The 22,105-nt window shown below is 32.2% G+C and overlaps 1 protein-coding gene across 1 annotated transcript; it reads right to left on the reverse strand.

The window, feature by feature from the left end:
• Nucleotides 1–3,154: 3,154 nt before the first annotated feature.
• LOC129612345 (tyrosine-protein phosphatase non-receptor type 14) lies at nucleotides 3,155–15,035 on the reverse strand. The gene is made up of 9 exons (XM_055525896.1): nucleotides 14,573–15,035; nucleotides 12,109–13,265; nucleotides 5,948–6,785; nucleotides 4,912–5,876; nucleotides 4,702–4,852; nucleotides 4,548–4,615; nucleotides 3,851–4,027; nucleotides 3,453–3,776; nucleotides 3,155–3,395 (listed from the first exon to the last, which is right to left on the reverse strand). The coding sequence occupies exons 1-9, from the start codon at nucleotides 14,655–14,657 to the stop codon at nucleotides 3,267–3,269; spliced, it is 3,894 nt and encodes a 1,297-aa protein (XP_055381871.1). The 5' UTR covers nucleotides 14,658–15,035; the 3' UTR covers nucleotides 3,155–3,266.
• Nucleotides 15,036–22,105: the final 7,070 nt, after the last annotated feature.

Below are 22,105 nucleotides of genomic sequence, written 5' to 3' on the forward strand. Positions count from 1 at the left end.
TGCCAGGACACCTTGAAGCAAAGAAGAGGAAAAAGGCTGAAGTTAAGCAGCGCACGTCTGAGGCTACGGCAAGCGAGGGTGCTTCTGGGTAATTACAAAAAAAGTAAAATTCTGTCTAGACATAAGTGGTGTTTCCTGGCTTTTACAGTAAGGTACTTGGGATTTGTGCTGCAGATTTCAAGAAACCTAGTCTGATTATGTAGTTGAATACAATGATTGTGGGATCAAACTTCGCCTATGAAACGAATATGTGGCGACCGACGATGGAGGCATACAAACGTAGTAAAATTGGCAGCGTTCAAAGGGTTGCATATATTGGTATTGCAGGGCATTAAGTTTGACGTCGACGAATACCTTGATTACGTTCTTCATTTACTTCAAGCGGAGCTTTATATTGCTGACCTTGTGGCCAGCTGTCCCGTTAAACGCAGGGGAGCTTGATACTGGAATGAGAGGCTCTATGATCTATAACACATATGTTAATAATATACAATACACATCAGCTTTTAATAATATTAATTTTTACCTGTAAATGCATGTGAAATCCTTATTCCCGTTATTAGAAAGAAAATCGAATTTCACTAATTTGAAAGGGTTTGAAGTGTAATTTACGTTGAAAAATTGCAAATTTTGTTTTGAATAAATATTGTAGGTATAATTTCCTAGTAGTTTTTCTAATTTTAAATTACTACCATGCATATATTTTAATCCCTTAAAAAGATTAAAAAAATGAAAATAAATTTTATGCGAAAATATGAAGTAATACGTAAACAGCAAAGTTCTTTGGGGCACTTGATATGTCTCCTGTAGGACTCATAAAATTCATAATGTGATCAATCGAAATTTTTTTTATTATAACCTTAAAGACAGATTTTGTTAGTTAAACCTGGGTTTACTTTGAAGCATAATGGTAAATTTACAAATTTTTGTAATTTTAATACTACAACACTTTGATGTCCTTTAAACCCGTAGCAACTTCCTGGTTCTAGCGACTGCCGCAAAATCTCTCTTGGTGTATTCGAAAATGATAATAAACGAACAATACTGGTAAAAATTTTTTGATACAGAGAAAAATATGTGACTTTTGTATATACAATTTTAGCGCCTAATGTTTCTTGGGCATAGTTTACCATTGCTGCTTTTTGAATTTCGCTATTTTGTTTCGCTATTGGGTCTACTTCAAAAAATCTGCCCGTTTTATATAAGTACAATTTAGAAATTTTTTTTTGAATTTCAAAACACAATTTTTTTACAGTTTCTTTACACGTGTTTTTCGCCAGCTGTAATAAACATTCCACATTTTTATCTTCAGGCACTTCCATAATTGATTTTGTGTGTCCCAATTCGCACTAAAATAATCCTTGCACATTAAATGGAAGAATACCTAATCTCAACCATATTTGAAAAACTTACCATAATTCCTTGAACACTACTTTCTAGTTCAAAGAGCTTTTTTAGTTGGAGACTAAAATCCTTGTGGTAAAAGTAAAACGCTATAAGTACGCTAACCAAAAACATTATATTAAAAATATAAAAGGTATAAATTTTGGGATTCAAAATAAGTTTTGTGCAAAATTTCCTGCTCTTCGAAGAGTTGTACGTATCTAATGCCATTCTTTAAAGCATAATGGTTTGTCACAATATATTTTTGAATCTATAATTTTCTGTTTAAAATTTTCTTTACGATTTGAATCGGCTTGCTGTATAAAATTTATTTTATTGTATGAGTATATATAATATGTTTGTCGTTATATTACTTTCCGTCTTCAAAAATTAAACAAGTAAAAACGTTTCAGTCGGTATAAACTGAATGAATTATACGCTACACCTTTCAATGTTGTATAGCAATTACTCGAGCCAGTGAAATCATGCTGTAGAAACTTCACGGATATGTTTGACCTATAATTGGACATACGACCGCCAAGTTTCATGAATCTGACTTTATTATTTTTCTGAATATAAAAAATTTGCTTTTGGAATTGTATGGCAGGTACCCGGAACTGTCAAGTAATTGTACTAAAACTTCAGAAATATATTTGACCTAAAATTGGACACACGACTGCTAAGTTTCACGAATCTGACTTTATTTTTCTGAATATAAAAAAATTGCTTTTGGAATTGTATGGCAATCACCCGAACCGATGCAACCATCCCATTAAAATTTAGAGCAGGTACCCGAACCTTTTGTCCCAATTAGTCCAATTACAATAGGGATCGTCCTTGGCACAAAAGAAACAACTTGTGAAAGTTTGGTGTCGATTGCATTATTCGTTTTTGAGTTATCGTGCGATCGGATGGACGGACGGACATGTCTAAATCGACGCAGAATTTTACGCCGAGCAAGAATATATATATGTCCATACCGCAGATGACTCCTTCAAGTAGTTACAAACTCCATTAATAACCAAAGTTAATATACCCTTCACGAAGTGCAGGGTATAAAAAAGCAAACTGAATACAAACATACATATATTATGTACTCTGCTTTTTACAGTTATATTAAATATTTATTTTCTTAATCTACATTTATGTATACAATATCAATTTATTTTTCTAATTTTCTTAAGGCACATAAATTGTTTTAATTTTGTGTAACAATCTATTGATTTCTAAATAATTAAAAAAATTTTTACTACTATTTTTTATACATTATTACTTTAAGTATAAAAAAAATGTACTTATGTTGAAGATATTTTATTTGAAAAATCATCAACCTCGTGTGAATATGATGTAGCCAACTATCTTTAATCAAGTTAAATATGAATCTCCTACCACAAAATTGTTCTAAACCTTACATAAATATTTAAAATTTCCTACATATAAGCAAAACTGTGTTTTAAGTATTATGCATATTTATGTATATCTGAATTAAATAGAGAACAGATTATGAAATAGTGGTATATAAATTAGCGTGGAATATATTTTCTTAAACTAAAATTTGAACGCCAATATCAAAATATAATTTAAAAAAATAACCTAGGCGACTTTTAAACTAGTTATCTATTCTAGTAAGGTCAGTTATCTTTTTCTCGTAACAGTAACATCAAGCTATTAAAAATATCAATCAAAATTCTATATTCTTTTCCATTTTCGACATTTCTAAGATATAAAAGTTAATTTCCCACTTCCACATAACGAACATATGCACACGAAGATAAGTTTTCTATAAAATTTATTCGTAATCTAACATTATACGAATTAGATTGAAGAATTTAATAAAATACAATTAATATGATACATGCTAACCCCATAAAAGTTTTCAAAATCTAAATTAATCTCGTTCTTTTCAAATAATTTATCAGTAAAGCGTAAATAAATTTGTATTGGGCTAAAGAAGGAATTAAATTGTCTCTTTGCTGCCTTAGCTGCGCTATTACTCTAGGAATATCCAAATCCTGAAAAATTTGATTTATGGATTAAGATGCCTTAAATATATGGAAATTTGTGTTTACTTGGTTATGATCGAGCGTATACAATAACAAATCGGCTACTAACGTTACTCCTGATCGGCCTGCTCCGTCGCGGCAATTTATAAATACAGGAGGATTAGAATTATGGCCAGGAGGTACCTCATTTATTGAAGCTGATCTAACTGAGCTTAATTCTTCTAGGAAATTTAAGAAATTATTAACTTCGCGAGGGCAACTCTGCTCGGCCCAATCTGCAAAATTTAAATGCCAAACAGATCTTTGACGTTTCGTTTGTTGGTGATATATTCGCAATTTGCTTGTTGTACACCTATCGGTTCGTTGCGAAAATTCTTGATATATTTGAAACTGAAATTTAGAATTTTTATCGTTTTTTGTAAGTTAAGAAGACTTAAGTCTTCTAACCCTAAAACACGACTTACTTGACCACAGTCAACGGACTTCTTGGTATCTGGTGGAATATAATTTAATTCGTCTGATAACTGCACAATGAAGTATATATCAGCCTCCCAAACACATTGCCAAAATATTTGCGTGGTTTGATTGTTATGTGGAGATTGTCCCAATATATAAAATCGTTGATTTACCCCAACAGTCGCCTTTAATATTTATATTGAAAATTTTTAATGCATACAGGGTGTGCCAGAGTCGATGGCGTTTTCGAAGTAGGGGATAAATTGTGTCTAATCGAACAAAAAACACTGAGTAGGATTTTGCCTTTTGGACCTTCTTTCTCGAGTTATGAGGTCCGAAAGTTCACAAAGCAAACCTAGTATATTCTTTTTAAAGCTCATAAAATTCACGTTTTAGCGGTGGATCATTGATATTAAAAACTTTCTCAGTTTCAGCGACATTTAAGTGCGAGTGAAAATTCTCAAAAAAAATTCTTCATTAAATTTTCCTTTAATCGTAATTTACTCATAAATAAGGATAATCATAGTGAAAATATAAAAATTTAATGATTTTCAGAAATTTCTACTGTGAAGCTTCATAACTCGAGAAAGAGGACCGACAACCAAAATCTCACCAAGCGTTTTTGTTCGCCTAGACGTATTCCATCGCCCTGCTTCGGAAGTACAATCAAGTCTCGCAAACCCTGTATGTTGGAATATGAATTACCGAAATATATGAAGCATTAACGTATCCATGCCTATTTTCCATTGTAGGAGTTATCCTTACTCGATTATCTTTAGGCAATATTAAGTATATATAATTATTTTATATTACATAAATATGTAAATGAATATTTAAATTTATTTGTGAAACTACTCACCATCATAGGGTAAAAACATTGGATCTGCATTTTTTGTTTTGTTTTCTTCCAAAAGCGCGCACTCATACCTAGCGTTTTCCCGCCTTTTCAGTATCCCTTCAAACTCAATAAAGAGTTGCGGGTCGTTTAACTTTGCATCTAAAATCTGGCACTATAAAAATATGCTACAATAGTAACCGTATTTAATTGTTAAAATATTTTTTGCGTTACCAATTTATCCTTGCTAAAAGAAGCTGACAAAGGTTGTAGTTTTGGTAGACCAGTTGACCATCGATGACGTAGATTAGATTCTTCTTGATCTAATTCTTCTTTGTGTTTATGTTTTGTTTTTTCGCGACCCAATGTTGCACTTTTCTTTTCTGTAATGGAAGACGAATTTGCTTGTTTATTACTGCGGCCAACTAAAATTCCCCATCTTTTTCTACGTTTTTCTTTGATATTGGTAGTAACATTTGCAGAAGACGGTGATTCGAAATTATTGTTGGTAACTGATAATGATACACCAGATGAATTCAAAAAGGTTGAAGATGGTGATTGATGCTTCGAATGACATATTTCAACACCAGTTGCGTTATTATTATAATGTTCTTTTGAATACTTTACAGAGCTTAGTTGTAAGTTTAAATAATCGGTGGAGGATGTTACTCCTGGTATGTGTAAATTACTAAATTGTGGTTGAGTTTGTTGGTGAGCTTGATGTTGATGATGTGTCTGTTGTACTAAATGGTCCGATTGATGTTGAGGATCTTGGGTTTTCTGTAACGAGTAACTTGGGCTCAGGTTTGCCTTATCTTCATTTGACAAATATTTTTGCGGTAGCTGATGTGAATGTTGCTGACGAATCATTTCATTTGATTGTATTCTGTTATTATTTCCTAAAACGTTAGGGTTTGTAGCCTCAATAATCCCGGAAGTTCCACCAGGTGCTGACTGAATACTTGATGTTCGATGTCTCATTTCAGAAGAAATATTTGCACTATTGTTATTAAATTTGCTTTGTTGAGTACTATTACTTACAGATGAATTCGAATTATATGGAAATGGCACATTTTCATATATAGGTTCTATGGAACCAGTAGTGTTAGATTTATGTAAAAGATTGTTTGGTGCGGTTTCATTTTGATGTTGTTGCAAATTATTCTTTGAATGGCGATAAATTGGTTGCGGAACACCAGCTATTGCAATTTTTAAAAATGTGTGGAAATACATATATTAAAAGAGTGAAATTTTTTATTTCTTAAATTACCTGAATGCTGGTCATATGATGAAATAGCTGTAGCAGTTTTTTTCATTTGAAAGAAAATAGCTTGTGGTTGTTCTTCAATCATATTTAAATTGTCGTACGCTCCAGGTAAATATGGTTGTGAATGACCCATAGAGTTTAAATATGAATATTGTATAGATGTAGGATATTGAGTATTTAAAAATGTTCTGGTTGATACAAGGTCTGGACTGGAGCCAGATACATAAGCGTTTCCACGATAACCTAACGGTGTTGTACGCAAACTAGCTGCTACTGCTAAATCTGGTGTAGATGTGGAGCTAAGCCTATTGGCAGCATATGGGGGTGGAGGTTTCAATCGCATCATTTGCATTCGTTGAAGCAAATCGATATTTGTGTATAAATTTGTATTAATTGAATGATTTTGAGGTATCGAGCAAGAATTTTGTGACACTATATCAGGAAACCGCTGCTGGACCGTTGGCAAGTTATGAATGTCAGGTTGACTTCCACTTGATGTATATAAACCAGCAGTTGACGGAATTCGAATCATCTGAACATCACTTGAATTAGTATGATATTTCTGCTGTACTGCTGTCTCATAATCTGGTGCTGCACGGTAAGTTGGCAATAATGCTTTTAATCTTTCTTTATCTTGGTTTGTGTTAAAATTATTATTGCTTAAATCAAGACAAGATGTGCTTTGAACACGAGACTCCATTTGATCGAGTATTTGGGAAGTTGATAACGTAGTCGCCGGACCATTAACATTTACGTGATTCGTAAAATGATGCATTTGAGGTTGTGCTTGATATTCTGCTGAAATATTTGCATGGCTGTGTATGACGCTGGGTGGAGTATGCTACAACAAAATTTATTTTAAAACAATAAAAATACGAAATTTTACATATTTTCTTTAAATTTTTTTTCTTATTCTGATATAACTTCTGATACGGCCCGGCAGGTGGGGCAAAGAAAAACCTGCAGTAAGGCATGCTTGTGGTACGAGTCCATTAAAATCCAAGAGGAGTATCAACCTCTGAAAAAACCATGGTTCAGCTGGCCCGGCTGATAGTACCATGTAAGGGCTCCTGTCGAGGATTACACGAATTTTTATATGCAATGGAAAAAACTACAGGATTGATTACCCCAGGTGGTACGCCAGTAATGGTAAATCCACCCTTCCAAGGAGGTCGGCCTTACGGATTCTGGGGAAGGCCAACTATTGCACTATACAATACCATCGACGTTCGATCAAACAACTTGCGTAACTGGTAGGAGTACCTTAACTAAACGTACTCCTCCAGAACAAAATGTTAAAGTTGGCACCACGAAGAGTACTAAAAATATTGTTAATAATGATATACCAAATGAAAATGCAATTCTGCGCAAAAAATTAGCTGAAATAGAAAATTTATGCGATACGCTAAAGAAAGAAATCATTGAGCTTAAGACAGAAAACGACTCTCTGAGAACTCCTATTTCGTCCTTCCAACAATCTAAGCGAACTACTTATTCCACGAGCGAAACCGAACTAACAGGTTTTGAAACAGATTCGGAAACCAAGAAGAAAACTGCTGTCACAAGAAAACCCGTAAATAAAAAACGTAAAACGAAGTCCTCTCCGGAAGTATTTGTTCCTGCTACTACAAAAATTATTACTAGTCAGGATAATTGCAGCAGAAATATGATTTCAATTGCTACTCCCTCTAACAATGATATAAATTCCACCACTACTGTCAACCCTACTACCACAGAACAATCTAAAAATAAGGAACCTAAACAACATGTACCACCTCCAATAAATATTGTTGGAATACACGAGCATAAAAAACTACAGAATATTGTAAATGCGGCAATAAAAAAGTATAAAATCACATCATTGGCTAATAACGTATGGAAGGTTAATACAGAAGATTCAGATAGCTACAGGAACCTGGTAAAAAAATTGGAAAATGATAACATACAATGGTTCACATATGAAAATAAAAATGACAGACCCATTAGCGTCATGGTCAGAGGCCTCCACGGGACCTGTGATGTCCTTGATATTATAGCTGACATTAAGCAACAAGGATTAAAAATTTTAAATGCTGTGAACATCATAAAGAAGGAAAAAACTACGGATGACAAGGGTCAGCAAACGATCATTAAGAGGAGTCTTCCCCTGTTTAGATTAACTTTCGATAACAAAGAGAAAATATCAAGTATTTATAATATTAGAACTATTCTAAAGATCACTGTAAGAATAGAGCCAGTCAGAAAAAATCCAAGTTACATACCCCAATGTCAACGATGCCAAAGCTTCAATCACACCAAGGCATATTGCAAGAAAATTCCTAAATGCGTCAGATGTGGTGAAAATCATCTGACCGCTAGCTGTAATAAAAGTAAAAATATACCACCAGTATGTGCCAACTGCAAAGGACAGCATCCTGCCAATTATCGTGGCTGTGAAATAGCAAAGGAGTTTCAGAAAAGGAGAATGAAACTTCTGAAGTTAAAAATGCGTAACAACGGAGAACGCAAGCTAATTGATAACGCTGAGAACTTAGAAACCATTGAAACCAACGCTGCTATGAATACGCAGAGCTGTAATCTAATTACTCCTCTTAAGTCAGTAGATTTTACAAATAATACGACAATCCCCCAGTATCATTCATATGCACATGCAACTAAAAACAAAATAACTACTGAGAACAATACCTCTTCAATTGAGAGAACACTACAGTTAATTCTGCAGAAATTTGATGAACAAAAACGATCAGAAAAATCAATTTATGTCCAAATAAATAGGCTAGAAAACAGCATAAATCAGCTAAAACTCAAAATAAGATAATGCCAGACCTTAAAATTCTATCGTGGAATGCCAACGGGCTACGACATCGCTTAAATGAAATTAAATTAACGCTATATAATGATGACATCGATATTTGCCTGATATCTGAATCGCATCTTGTCAAAGATTGTTTCATGGACATATTTGACTACAACTTTTACCAAGCATGCCACCCAAACGGTAAAGCAGAGGGTGGTTCGGCAATCTTCATAAAAAAGAAAATCAAACACAACGAAGAACCAGCAATGGAACTCGCAACTATGCAGGTAACAACCGTTAAAGTACACTCACTAAAAGGAAAATCTTTTAATGTTTCAGCCATATATTGCCCTCCCAGGTATAATCTAAAAAAGGGAGAATATAGTCAATTGATACAGAGTCTTGGATACTACTTCATAATTGGAGGGGACTTCAATGCAAAACATCAGCAATGGGGCTCCAGGCTTACAACCCCTAAAGGTAAACACTTGTATGAAGCAGGAACTGAATCCAACTGCCACTTTCTCTCTACTGGTAAACCCACTTATTGGCCTTCAGATATCGGAAGAATTCCAGACTTGTTGGACTTCTTTATCCTAAGAGGTCTGTCAGATAAATTTGTCCACATCCAGGATTTTGGGGATTTACTCTCTGATCACTCCGCCATCATCTTGACAGTGAGTAGAACCGTAATTCTGAAAGAAGACCCACCTGTATTGGTCAACCGTAGAACAAACTGGAGAATGTTTGCACGCCACCTTACAGAAAGCATAAACTTGGCGGTTCCATTAAAAAAATGGTATGAAATTGAACAAGAAGTAGACAATCTGGTGGAAAATATACAGGGTGCAGCTTGGTCATCTAACCCTCAAATGGTTGAGCGCTCGAGCGGTGGGGCTGCAGAAACTTATCCAAAAGAAATTAGAATCCTAGTGTCCGAAAAACGAAAGGCTCGGAAAAAATGGCAAAATACGAGAGCACCGCCTGATAAGACGAAATTGAACCAACTAACAAATGCCTTAAAAAAGGCTCTTTTAGATAACAAAAATAAGACCATGGAGCACTTCCTAATGGCGCTATCACCGGATAAAGAAAATGATTACTCCTTGTGGAGAGCGTCCAAAAATGCAAACAAGCCTACTGCACAATCGATTCCGTTAAGAAACAACCAGTCGTGGGTGAGATTTGACAAAGAAAAGGCTAACTTGTTCGCTGAACATCTCGAGGACACATTCAAACCGCTACCAAGATTAACTTGGGAAGAAGATGTTCCACACATAGTGAATATATCTCGCAAGTGTGCCTAAGATTACCATGAAAGAGCTGAAAGAGGAAATTAAATGCAATGTAAAAGTAAAAAAAGCACCAGGTTACGATCTAATAACGGGTGAAATTATAAAAAAATTACCAGACAAAGCTGTAAGAAAATTGTTGTACATAATGAATGCAATCATTGATCTTAAATATGTGCCGAGACAATGGAAGGTGGCCGAAGTTATCATGATACTTAAACCAGGTAAACAACCAAATGACAAAACATCGTACAGGCCGATTTCTTTATTACCAATTATGTCAAAAATTTTCGAACGGCTTATTATACGTAGACTGACCCCAATCATTGAGCAGAAAAATTTGATACCCGATCATCAATTTGGTTTTAGGGCGAAACACTCAACTGTAGACCAGGTACATCGAATTGTTAACATAATTGAAGAATCACTTGAAAAGAAGGGGGTTTGCGCCTCATTATTTCTAGACGCCGCACAAGCGTTCGACAAGGTGTGGCATAAGGGACTCCTTTATAAACTCAAAAGAGATCTTCCGAATGAATATTGTCAACTGCTAGCATCATACCTGTCGGAGAGATCGTTTCGAGTCAAACATGGGGGCGAATATTCATCCCTGAAAGCTATAAGTGCTGGTATTCCACAAGGTAGTGTCCTCGGACCATTGCTGTACCTGCTATATACAAACGACATACCAACGGGAGAGACTTACACTTTGGCAACTTTTGCGGATGATACGGCGATTTTGACTACGGGGGGTACAGTTGAAGAGGCCACAGAAAAACTACAAAGTGCTACTAATAATATTTTTAAGTGGACACAACTATGGAGAATTAAATTAAATGAGGGGAAGTCTATCCACACCAATTTCACCAACAAGAAAGTTGATCCAATTACAATCAAAATTAACTCTACCCAGGTACCTTATGCAAATACAGCAAAATATCTAGGCATGACATTGGATGCTAAATTAAAATGGAAATAGCATATCAAAAAGAAAAAAGTAGAGATGAAATTAAAAATACAAAAACTTCAATGGTTAATTGGTTGGCATTCCAAACTTAACATCAACAATAAATTACTGATTTACAATCAAATTATCAAGCCAATATGGACATATGGATTGCAACTGTGGGGTTGTACTAAAAAAACCAACTATTCTGCAATACAAATACTACAAAATAGGGTATTAAGAAACATCGTAAAGGCACCATGGTATGTAAAGAACGACGTCATACATCGAGATTTAAAAATTAACACTGTACGTGAAGAGATTACACTTCAAGCTTCAAACCATAAGGCCAGGGCTACACAACATCCAAATGACGAGATTCAAAAGCTGCTCGTCCCAGCAAATCCAAATAGGAGACTTAAGAGATCAACGCCCTTTGATTTGGCTCGCTAAATAGTATAAATTATTTTTAGTTGCAGTATGGCATTGTTAGAAACGTTAGAGCCTGCTACCGATGGGTTCGGCTCACCGTGTCCTTGCATATTTAGAAAACAAGATTACTAGATAGGTCTATTGACTTAGTTGTAATATATCAAAAATTAAAAAAAAAAAAAAAAAAAAAATTCTGATATAACTTAAAATTAGATATACATAATAGCGAAAATTTTAAAATTAGTATTCGTTATCAATACCGATTAGTTCTTTAGATAATTCTTCGTATGTGTAGAGTGAGCAAGATTATTTACTCATTTTCAAATCAAACGACCGAATTTATGTTATATTGTATGCACGTGCGTACACATCATATGCAATATACTACCTATAATATTTTATGTATGTGTGTGTGTATTATGTTCACATTTGACTGTACAAATTTTGAGCAAAAAATTATATATGTAGCAATTCCGCAAAAAATTTGTGTAATCATTGGCATTGTGAATATTAAACATGCACCATGATGAAACCATGATGCAAATATATCTAAAACATATTTAATAGTTGTTTTTGAGGATATGGACATGTTGTTATGTACAGAATAAGCTAAATAAAAAAAATGTTATGGATATGGATATATAATACGCTTACTCAAATTTTCCACTTATAATTTTAAAAGTTTTAGCATACAAACCTGTACAACCTGATGCTGTGATTGCTGTTGTTGTAAATATTGGCTGTTAGATAAAGATAAATTTGAAGAAATTAGGGAATTTTTTTTCTCTACTATTTGGTGTGATTCTCCCACATTTCCTGTATAGTATAAACGTTCGTTCAATAAATCTTCTTGACTGTCGTTACATTCTTCTGAGTAATTATGAAACAAATTATTCGCTGAATGTGTTGCAATAAATTGTTGGTGCTGTGCAAAATTGCCATTTGCACCTATTATGCCTGAATGTGGAGTTAAATGTTGTTGTGGTTGTTGGATCGATGGTGATGAAGTTCTATTAACTTCATACTTTGAATAAAACAAATGTTGTAAAACACATAACCTCCAAAAATACCTTCCAGTTTCGCCTTCTGGAAATGTGAATGATACAACTGTTTTCCCTTCTTGTTCAATATTGAAAGTTCTCTTTAAATTTATGACATTTTTGACTTCGTGCCATGGATAAAATTTTAAGTTATTTTGATTTATTACAGCTATTCCATTTATACTAAGTCCAAGTTGTACTTCATTTCCGTGATTGTCTTTGACCCAAAATTTCTCTTGCCCATAACCATCAACTTGTTGGCAAACAGTTATGAAACATTCTTCAGCTGCACTTTGTGTTAAATTTTGTAAACCGGGATGATGTTGTAAGATTTCTTCAATCAAATTTTCTTGCAAACCTTCATCAATTACACGTTCAGGAAACGGTAAGAGTGTCTTTAAGTATTCTAAAGTGTTTTTATCTTTTTGATAACTATCATATTCAGCTTGCCGGCAATACAATGCTAGCAAAACTGCTTGCTTAACATCACAAGATAGTCGCCCTTCAACCACATCACTTTTCAATTGCAGAAAATAATAATATCTAGACTGTTCATCTTCTAATAAACTTATTCCGGATATAATATAAAACTGAACTCTTAAATATAGCTTGCTACCTGAGGCATATTTCTCTAATTGCCTACTCAGTGGACGTTCTAAATCAACCCATCGCAGATCTTCTCTCGTTCCTTTAACTAGATAACGCAAACCAAAAAATTCAGGCTGATTAATCGATAAGCGCTGGCAAACATTGTCGAGACATTCTTGTCCAGTACTTTCAGAACTTAAAGTACAATCAACTGTAGTTGAAGTATCTAAATTTTCAATGATATCAAATTAATATAATTTATTTAAACTAGTCTAAATAAAAACAGTAAATATTTCCGATTTTATTTATTTCATAAATTTTTATTGTTACTCTAAAAATTTATAGTAAAAATAAATAATTTATTTTATTTTTTTTTATTATAAAATAGATTCATAAATGAAATAAGTATTTAATTCAATAAACAGGTTAGATAATTTTCGGTCCTAATATTTTACAATTATTATTTATAACGAAAATTTAATATAACAAAATAGCTTTCACATGAAAATTTTAGAAAAATCATGTTATCTATGGTAACCAAAAATTTTTCATATGAAAATCTTGAAATAATTTAATGTGATTATTCTAGTCTGATTAGCCGGATTATTTCGACTTTATAACGATCTAATTTTACGTTTAAATTTTTTGATTGTAGTAAATATCACTTTCTTGAAATTTCATTTTTCACAAATTCAATTTGAGAATACCACCAATATTAATGACGAGCAAGTTAATTTTTCGAATCAGGCCCCGTGCATAGTACGTACCTCTCTTACAAATAACTAACAATATTATCTAAAGTAGTTTGCGGAATTCGAAATTCAAAAACAGAGTTCTGTTTTTCAATTTAATTGAATTGAAATTAATTGAAATTAATTTTTCAATTAATTTGAATTCAAGCTGTATGAAAATCGAATCTTACAGTTAACTTTTTTAAAAACCAAATTTAACTTTTTAAACGTGAAATAAAAGTAAAAAATGCAATTGCACAATCGTTCATTCTTCTTTTACTAAGCAAATGGCAATTGATTTATTGGAATACACTAATCAGAAAATACATATGTAAGTTAATTAATTCTGTTTTGATCACCTCAGACTTTTAGACCATTAAAGTAAGAATACAGGGATAATATAATCTCCTGTAATATTGAGGTACTATCAAATAAACATTAAACTGTTAACAACGAAATGGAAAATTAATCTTCCAAGAATTAAAAATTAGAGTTTTTAATGAGAAAAACAAAAAATAATAAAAAGTGCAATTAAAAAAAATTAAATTGACCTCATCTTATAAAGGAAAATTCTTTTACGTCTAGGTTTAAAGATAATGTTCTAGTGGTATTAAATTTTAAAAAATAAAGGAAATTTATGAGTTGTTTAGTGCATATTGCAAATGTCCATGTTGATTAGCATTGCACATATACATATCACTTATATCATATATAAGCAATTTCAACAAAATTGACTAATATGCACCTAACCAATTTTGTAAGCAAATTGTTTAATAATTTCCAATTTACAGATAAAACTTACCTAAAAGATGATGGACTGAAATTACAAATAAACTTTTCGAAGTGACATTATAATGCCGTGATTTTTTTAGAAAATTAAATGGCATTTTGTCCTTTTACCATAAAAGTTGATAATTCTGGAAAAGATACATCTTTGTTCTATGGTGTGACTATAAGATTCTTTATTAATTACGAATGCAGCTCCTCATTCCTTATGTGTAGTCAAACGTTTTTTGTTAGATGAAAAATTCATTAATATTTTCATTCCCTTTTCAAAACTGACAACTTGGCGATTTTCTTATTAAGCTATTCTTCAAATATGTACTCACAATTTGCGATATTCGGTGTTATTTTTATTCTTCAATGGTTTGTGTATATTTTACACTTTCTAAATTACATTTTTGTACAAATTTATTATAAAAAGCAAATCAATCTTAGATTTTTTTGCAAATAAAAGAAGATTGGCAAAACAATGACAAAGTAGTTTGAAGTAGAGATGGAGAACTATCGAAAGCACTATCGATAGTTTTCAACTTTTGAAACTACCAATTATTTTAAAGTCGAAATAATCCTAACACATCATGAGCCTGGTGGCCTAGCATGGGCCACAATGTTGCGTATCGGGCGAATATACAATGTATACATCAGGATACATAAAAAATTTGAGGGCCTATTACTCAAAAACTAAGAAGTTTTTGAAATTAATACAAGATTAAAAAAATGTCTGGAATAAGTTTCTACATCCATATTGCCTATAATAGGATTAGTTCCCAATTTTGTAGGTTAGTTTTAGGTGGATTGCTAAAATCCGCGTAATTTTATAAAGTTCTGGGGGATTTTATGACTTGTTTTTGTAAAATTATAAGAATAAAGAAAGCTAACGAAATAAGAAAAACACATAATGAAACGTACATTTCAAAAATATTTAGATAATGTTATATACACAGTACAATAATTAAAAATATAAGAATAAAAAAACACATAATGAATTGTTCATTTTAAACGCTTGTGTCGTTATGGGTAAAAACGAAATAAAGGACTGAAAGAAATTATTATTAGACCTTTGTCTATAAAAAATAAACTAAAGGGGACGACCAAATATTTTATCAATTAGTCCCATCAAACAAATTGGTCTAGGAACGCGTTGCACTGTCATAGGAGCAGTAAAGTATCATAATAAACGAAATTCTGAAACACAAACATAATATGAACGAAATTTGTAAGATAAACAAGTTTCGTTATGATTGCTCCGGATGTTATACCTAACGCGTTCCCAATAATAATACATCAATTTGAACATTATATTAAACATATTTTTTAGCTTGTGCTATTTAAAAGCGCTGATTTTAAACGGGTACTAATACCTGCATCGCTTTTAAGCGACAATGCGCGCAGCGGGTACTTGCACCCGGCCCGCGTATAAGTGACAATAAACACAAGCGGGTACTAGTACCCGACCCGCTCATAATGTGCTAACGTCTAATAAACATCAATTCTTGTCAAGTATTGATAAATTTGAAAAATGAGCAAGAACGGGGAAATATTGTTTTGAATTTTTGAATTCCTTAACATTTTTTTCGTATGTACATACATTAATTTGAAAAACAATGGAATATAAAAATTTTTTCTTTTTATTTCTGTTTCTCTTTATCCCAAATATTCTTAATATTCTCTCTTTGGGATGAACAAGCGAAAAACCTTGTTACTAGTTATCTCAAAGTTCAAGTTTAGCACACAATATTTCATTTAAATGCCGAATTTAACCGAACTCGCTTATGTGAATTATTGGCATAACTGTTTCAATGTATACAATAATTTTACTAATATTCTAAAATATTTTAACTTGCCAGTTTATTGGCAGCCGAAAAAGTTTTTTTTTCGCTTAAGCGTATGACAAAAATACAAAAAGTTCAAAACAGCAAACCATTTTTCTTCGATAAAATAAAGAATGAAAAGCTAACAAAATGAAAATATTTATTAATGCTAAAAATTTTTAAAGCTAATATTATACACATTACAAAGCCTGTGTGAAGCGGTGATTAGTCTAATTACAGTTGATATTGTTCAAATAATATTATTCATATACTGTTTTTCTTCATATTATAAATTCTATTTTTGATTATAATAACACTACCGTTTTTTTACAAATTAAATGTGAACCACCGGTACATTATACTATACAGCAAGTATTACCAAAATATCGATATATCGCCAAAGTTTTGCGACGATATATCGAAAATATCGATGGCGCAATATAAATCTCCAACACTAGTTTGAAGAAAGCTGTCAGAAGATACACACCCAAACCAGTGTTTTCACACCATCTAAATTAATTCAAATTAGTTTTGAAAAAAGAGTTTCCACAACTTTTGCTAACAGTAGTTTAGTAATTTAGTTGATTCAAACCAGGGCTGACAGAAATACAGGCCTGGGATCTAAGAGAGAGTGACAGTTCACAGCTAACGAATTTACACGAATTCTTACTGGATCTTTAGAGGGCCGTTTTTAAAATTATAAATCCTCCATAAGACCAACTTTTTTCAAAGTTGTAATTAGAAAAAGTTAAAATTCAATCTTCTTCTACTTTACTAGTGCTTACATTCTTTAAGATTTAAACATTAAAAAATTGATTTAAAAAACTTTCCAGGTTCAGTTAACTTTTTTAAGATTTCAGTAAACGGTACTTTAATAAAAGTAAAAAAATAGTTCAATTTTTTGTATTAAATTTTTTCAAATTTGAAAAAATGTACATTTGATATTAACGAGTTTGCTCTGATATGTCTCCAAAAATGCATACTTCTCATATAATCACATTTATATATTATATTTTTCTTTTTTCATGTATATACTATATTAATTAAATTTATATGCTTCATAAAAAACATAGTGAAGCCAAAAACTACAGGTAAGTTTCTTTCTTTGCTCCGAGTATTGTCAAACTGAAACAATGTTTTTTTTTCTTAGAGACGCACCATATAAAAAGTAAACAAAGAATGTTTTATTATTTTATTTATAAAATGAGTGCAGTTTGTAAATTAAAAATCTTAATATTTATCAATATGTGCTAAAAAAGAATACTATTTTATAAAAACTTATAAAAAAATTGAAAAAAAGAAAAAAAATTGTAGAAAAAGAAAAAGGTGTATTGTTTTAAATTGTTATTCCCATTTGCAAAAACAAATAGTTTTTTTACACCATATACATGTGAATATTATTAATTTCAATAAATAAATGAAATATTTATTCAATAACGCTTTGATTAAATTAAAATTACTTCGGATGACATAATTTTACCAAGACCGTGTTTTTTAATCAAAATGAGTTTGTGTTTGATAAAATGTAGCATATAAACAAATATTTTAAATGATTTTTTTTTTGTATAATTACAGTTTTCCTAGAAAAATTAAAATGAAATGATGAAATAAGATATGTTTCCCTTTATAGAGAGAAGATTTGGTCACCAAAAAAATAAATGAAGACGTTCCGATGACGTTGAATTCAGTACGTAAAATAAAATATAAGCGTGAATTATTTATATTTTGAGATTTTTTGTTTTAGAATAAACTAGTTTGTGAAGCTTAATTAATGAATAAGGAAGAATAGGACAACATAACAACTACTTCAGTCAGTAATATAATGGTTATTATTGTTATTAATATTGTTTAGAGTTGTTAAGTAAAATTATCAAACAAAACTGATAATATAAGAAATATTAACAAAATATGTTTATTTTCGAGGGTCATATAATATTGTGATATTAAAATGCTTATAAATATTTGCAATTTATAAAATAATTTTATTTAAAGAGAAACAAAAAAATAATGAGTTTTGTTTAAATTTTTTTTCTTTTACAGATATCTAAAAGGAAAAAAATATTTTGAAATATTTTTTAGGTTTTACTTTAAAAAAAATTTTTAACTTAAACTTCTTGCAAATTATACATATTTTGTACCTACGAATTTTCACGTATTTCACATATTTTTTGTTTTTAATTTTTATTTTTTTTCCCCTATTGGGTACCTAATAATTTTCATGAACACAATACTGCAAATTCAAAAAAGCAAAAGTTTTCAAAAAGTTTCGACTCAGTGTTCCCACTCAATAAAAACAAAATGTATCCAATTTCAAGAACAAAATGTATCCAAAATGTATCCAGCCTCCTAAAGTAGAATTATTATACTAAATCGCCTTATTTTATACCAATAAACTCTTAAATAATATTAATTTGCTTTATTCAACAATGTAAGTTTCGTTATTTATAGTAAATTCTTTTAGAAATCACACGCAATTTCTATTACATTTTAAAATTTAAGGTCAGAAAATATATGTTCTGTAGCTGTTGAACTATGCGGTAAAAACTATTCAGCACGAAAACGGGCAAATTTTATTTAGTCAGCAAATAACATTTTTTGGAAGATAATGCACTTAAAAGTTACAGCACTTTAAAAGTTTTCTAACATTTATTTAGTGTTCGAGAAAGAAATGTATCCATATTTCAGCAAAATTTTAAAATGTAGCCAATTTCGACATTTTAGCAGATTTGAGTATCTTTGTATCCAAGCTAAATTTTAAAGCAAAAATGTATCCAAATGGATACAATTGTATTCAAGTGGGAACGCTGTTCGACTCGTTCCAATCCTTTAGTTTTCGTTTGCATTTTGCTTTCAAATTTTTAAAATATTCCATTTTTCTTTATAAATAGATGGTAATAAGAGTTGTGTAGGCAAGAAAGAAACAAAATATTGTAAACAAACGAATGTATCAAAAACATTGAACTGAAATAAAATTAAATTAAGTTAGGTAACAATTTTTTTTTTTTTGATAACAACATTTTTTTTTTCATATTTTATTTTTCATTTTATAAAAGTTAGGTAAAAACATTCGAATGTATGAAATTGAAAGCAATAGTTAAAAATTTAAAAATTCATACTTTATTGTGCAGTACTTACCTATTCAAGTTAGGTACACAATATGATGTAGTAACATGTATGTACCCTGCTTATATGGCTGCTTTAAGCTTATTATTGTCTATATAAACGTTACTTGACCTGAAGCCGGCTTCACTTAAGGCGCTTATTTAACTTGAAATGTTAATAATGATTTGAAATTTAATAGCTAAATTTCGTTTTTGAGCTTTTAACTAACATAGTAAAAACGCAGCTTGAATTTCGAGCTGATTTCACGTCATTAATAAGAAATATTTGTTTTAAATTTTTAAAACAAAATTGAAATAAAAATAAAAAATTCATAGCTTATATTACAATAAATGTAATGACAATTGCTAATTAGAAATTTCAAATTTTTAAATTTAAAATTTGTAATTAGGAAAATTTAAGTTTTTTGTTAATATTATTTGTCTTTTTCAAATTAAATACATATAACATGTAAATTATAATTTTTTTTAATTTTAATAGTCAAATTTTGTTTTTAAATCGCTTCGCTTTTATAATATGGATATAGAATTATAATATGTTACAGAAATAAAACTCCCGCTTTTAAATTTCTAAATATTTTTTTCTATACTTTATAACAGGCAGACATCTATTGCGTACTCTTTTCCTCTCTCAAAAAGTCTTATGTGTATAAAAATGAAAATAAGAAGGTATACTGCTTAACTTTTTTAGCTAAGGGAGTTTTTTAAATACAAATATTGGTGAGTGATTGCATTAGTGTGATGTAAACGGAGAGTCGAACTACTTATTAATAGATATACTTTGAATTAAGCCAACGTAAAAAGCCTTTTCATAAACATAAACATATATCTGTGTTCATAAGCAAGTGTTGCTAATCAAGTTTGATCATAAACATTGCTAACCTATCACAAAAATATTTTAATTACCAAGGCTAGCGCAGTTAAATAGAATTTTCCACTATTTGGCCCAAAATAAATAAATTTTTTTTTGTTAAGGGCTTTTTTTGTTCATGAACACAAAAGTTTCGTCCAAGCGTCCGAAGATGGCACCAGTATATATAGCAAGGCGGGAAAGATCCCATCCCCACCAGGTGCCTTGAAAGGGTTGAACGACCATATGGCCCATCTAACCTTCTCATAGCTGACAATTTTATTGATTAGTGTCCAATCTTGCTTCACTGGCCTCCTGTGGCCATGTCAAGCCACTTGAACCCCAAATTAGTCCCCACCATCCAGGAATTAGAGAAGTGTACCTCAAGCAAGAACTAAAGCATTTCTCCCCTGGTCTCAATGTTCCTCCATCCCGCCTTATAAGAAGGCTCACTTCACTGTTAAAATCTTTCGACATCGTAGGCAATTTTTCAATGCCCTCACAAGAGGACTTGTAGGAGACCCTCCTGAAGCGTCTTATCTCTCGATTATACTCCGTGCGCACCTCCGTATAATGTTGTCAATCTTTAGGCGAACTGTTTTTCGCCCTATTAAATAGTCGTCTGACCCTTCTTGTTAGATCAGCAGGCCATGGAACTTTTCTATTTGTATTTGTTACGCCTTGTCCGAAGAGGACAACTACACTTAAAGAAGCCCATCACCGCCCCACACAACTGCTGTGTAACGACTTACAGATCATCAACAGTCTTGACCTCCGTCACCTTCGAGCTTAGACGTTCCTTCAGGTCCTCTCAGCGAGTATCTCAATGTGCCTGTGATCCGATAAGGATGGCTATCTAGAGACACGCCAATCTATTATCTTATCACCTAAAAAGGGCGGGACCAATGTGAGGTCTAATAGTTTTTCCGTAATTCTATTTACAAATGTGGGCCTATTACCTACGTTAGTCACTCTAAGATTACTACTAATAAGGAAAACAAATAAAGATTCACCTTTAGCGTTTGTAGCCGTGCTTTCCCAGACAGTATGATGGGCGTTTGCATCATAGCCAATCACCATCTGCAAAGCGAATTCCAGCAGCCGTCTCATCTACGTCCACCATTAAGAATTGGCTTCTTGACCCCACCTCCTTGCCAAGTAGACAGCAGTTCTTGGGAGCAAGCTGTTGTTCTGCTTCGTCAGCCTGTACAGAGTGCTGTTTTCGTTGTGCTCCCTCAAACGGATGGAGACCGTTTCTTTTGGGACGACTTCCTGTAGCCAGTCCCTACTCCTTCTATTGACGAAGGTAGTCAAAAACCAGCCTGGCTTTCGGGTTGCCCCTGCAAGAGGGTTGCCCCTCAAGATGGCAGCTTGTGACTTTACCAACCTTATAACTCTCACACACCTCGGCATATGACACATGTGCCAGTTTTGGCCTCTTATTTTTAACGGGTGCTTGATCATCCTGTTTTGCTAAGAGAAACGCATCACCAACCCTCTTCGCTAAAAAGTTATTGGCCGTCTTACCGTGCAACATCTTCAGAGCGTCCTTGTGGTATACGCTGGCCGCCTTCAACTTTTTCAGTTCTTTTCGTGCCAACCCACAAATTTACTTTCTCTTTAACTTCATCGCCGCAATTGCCTACGCAATCAAAGTGGTCAACCTCAACGATTGTTGAAATCAGCGCTTGAGACGACTCCAGCAGCTGGTATCTCGGGAAGATCTGATCCTTCACCTGATACCAATGTCCTTGCTGTCGTAGTTGTTGTTG

The sequence above is a fragment of the Condylostylus longicornis genome, unplaced genomic scaffold, assembly GCF_029603195.1.
Source record: "Condylostylus longicornis isolate FDR11 unplaced genomic scaffold, ASM2960319v2 ptg000072l, whole genome shotgun sequence".
In the NCBI taxonomy this organism is placed as follows: Eukaryota; Metazoa; Arthropoda; class Insecta; order Diptera; family Dolichopodidae; genus Condylostylus; species Condylostylus longicornis.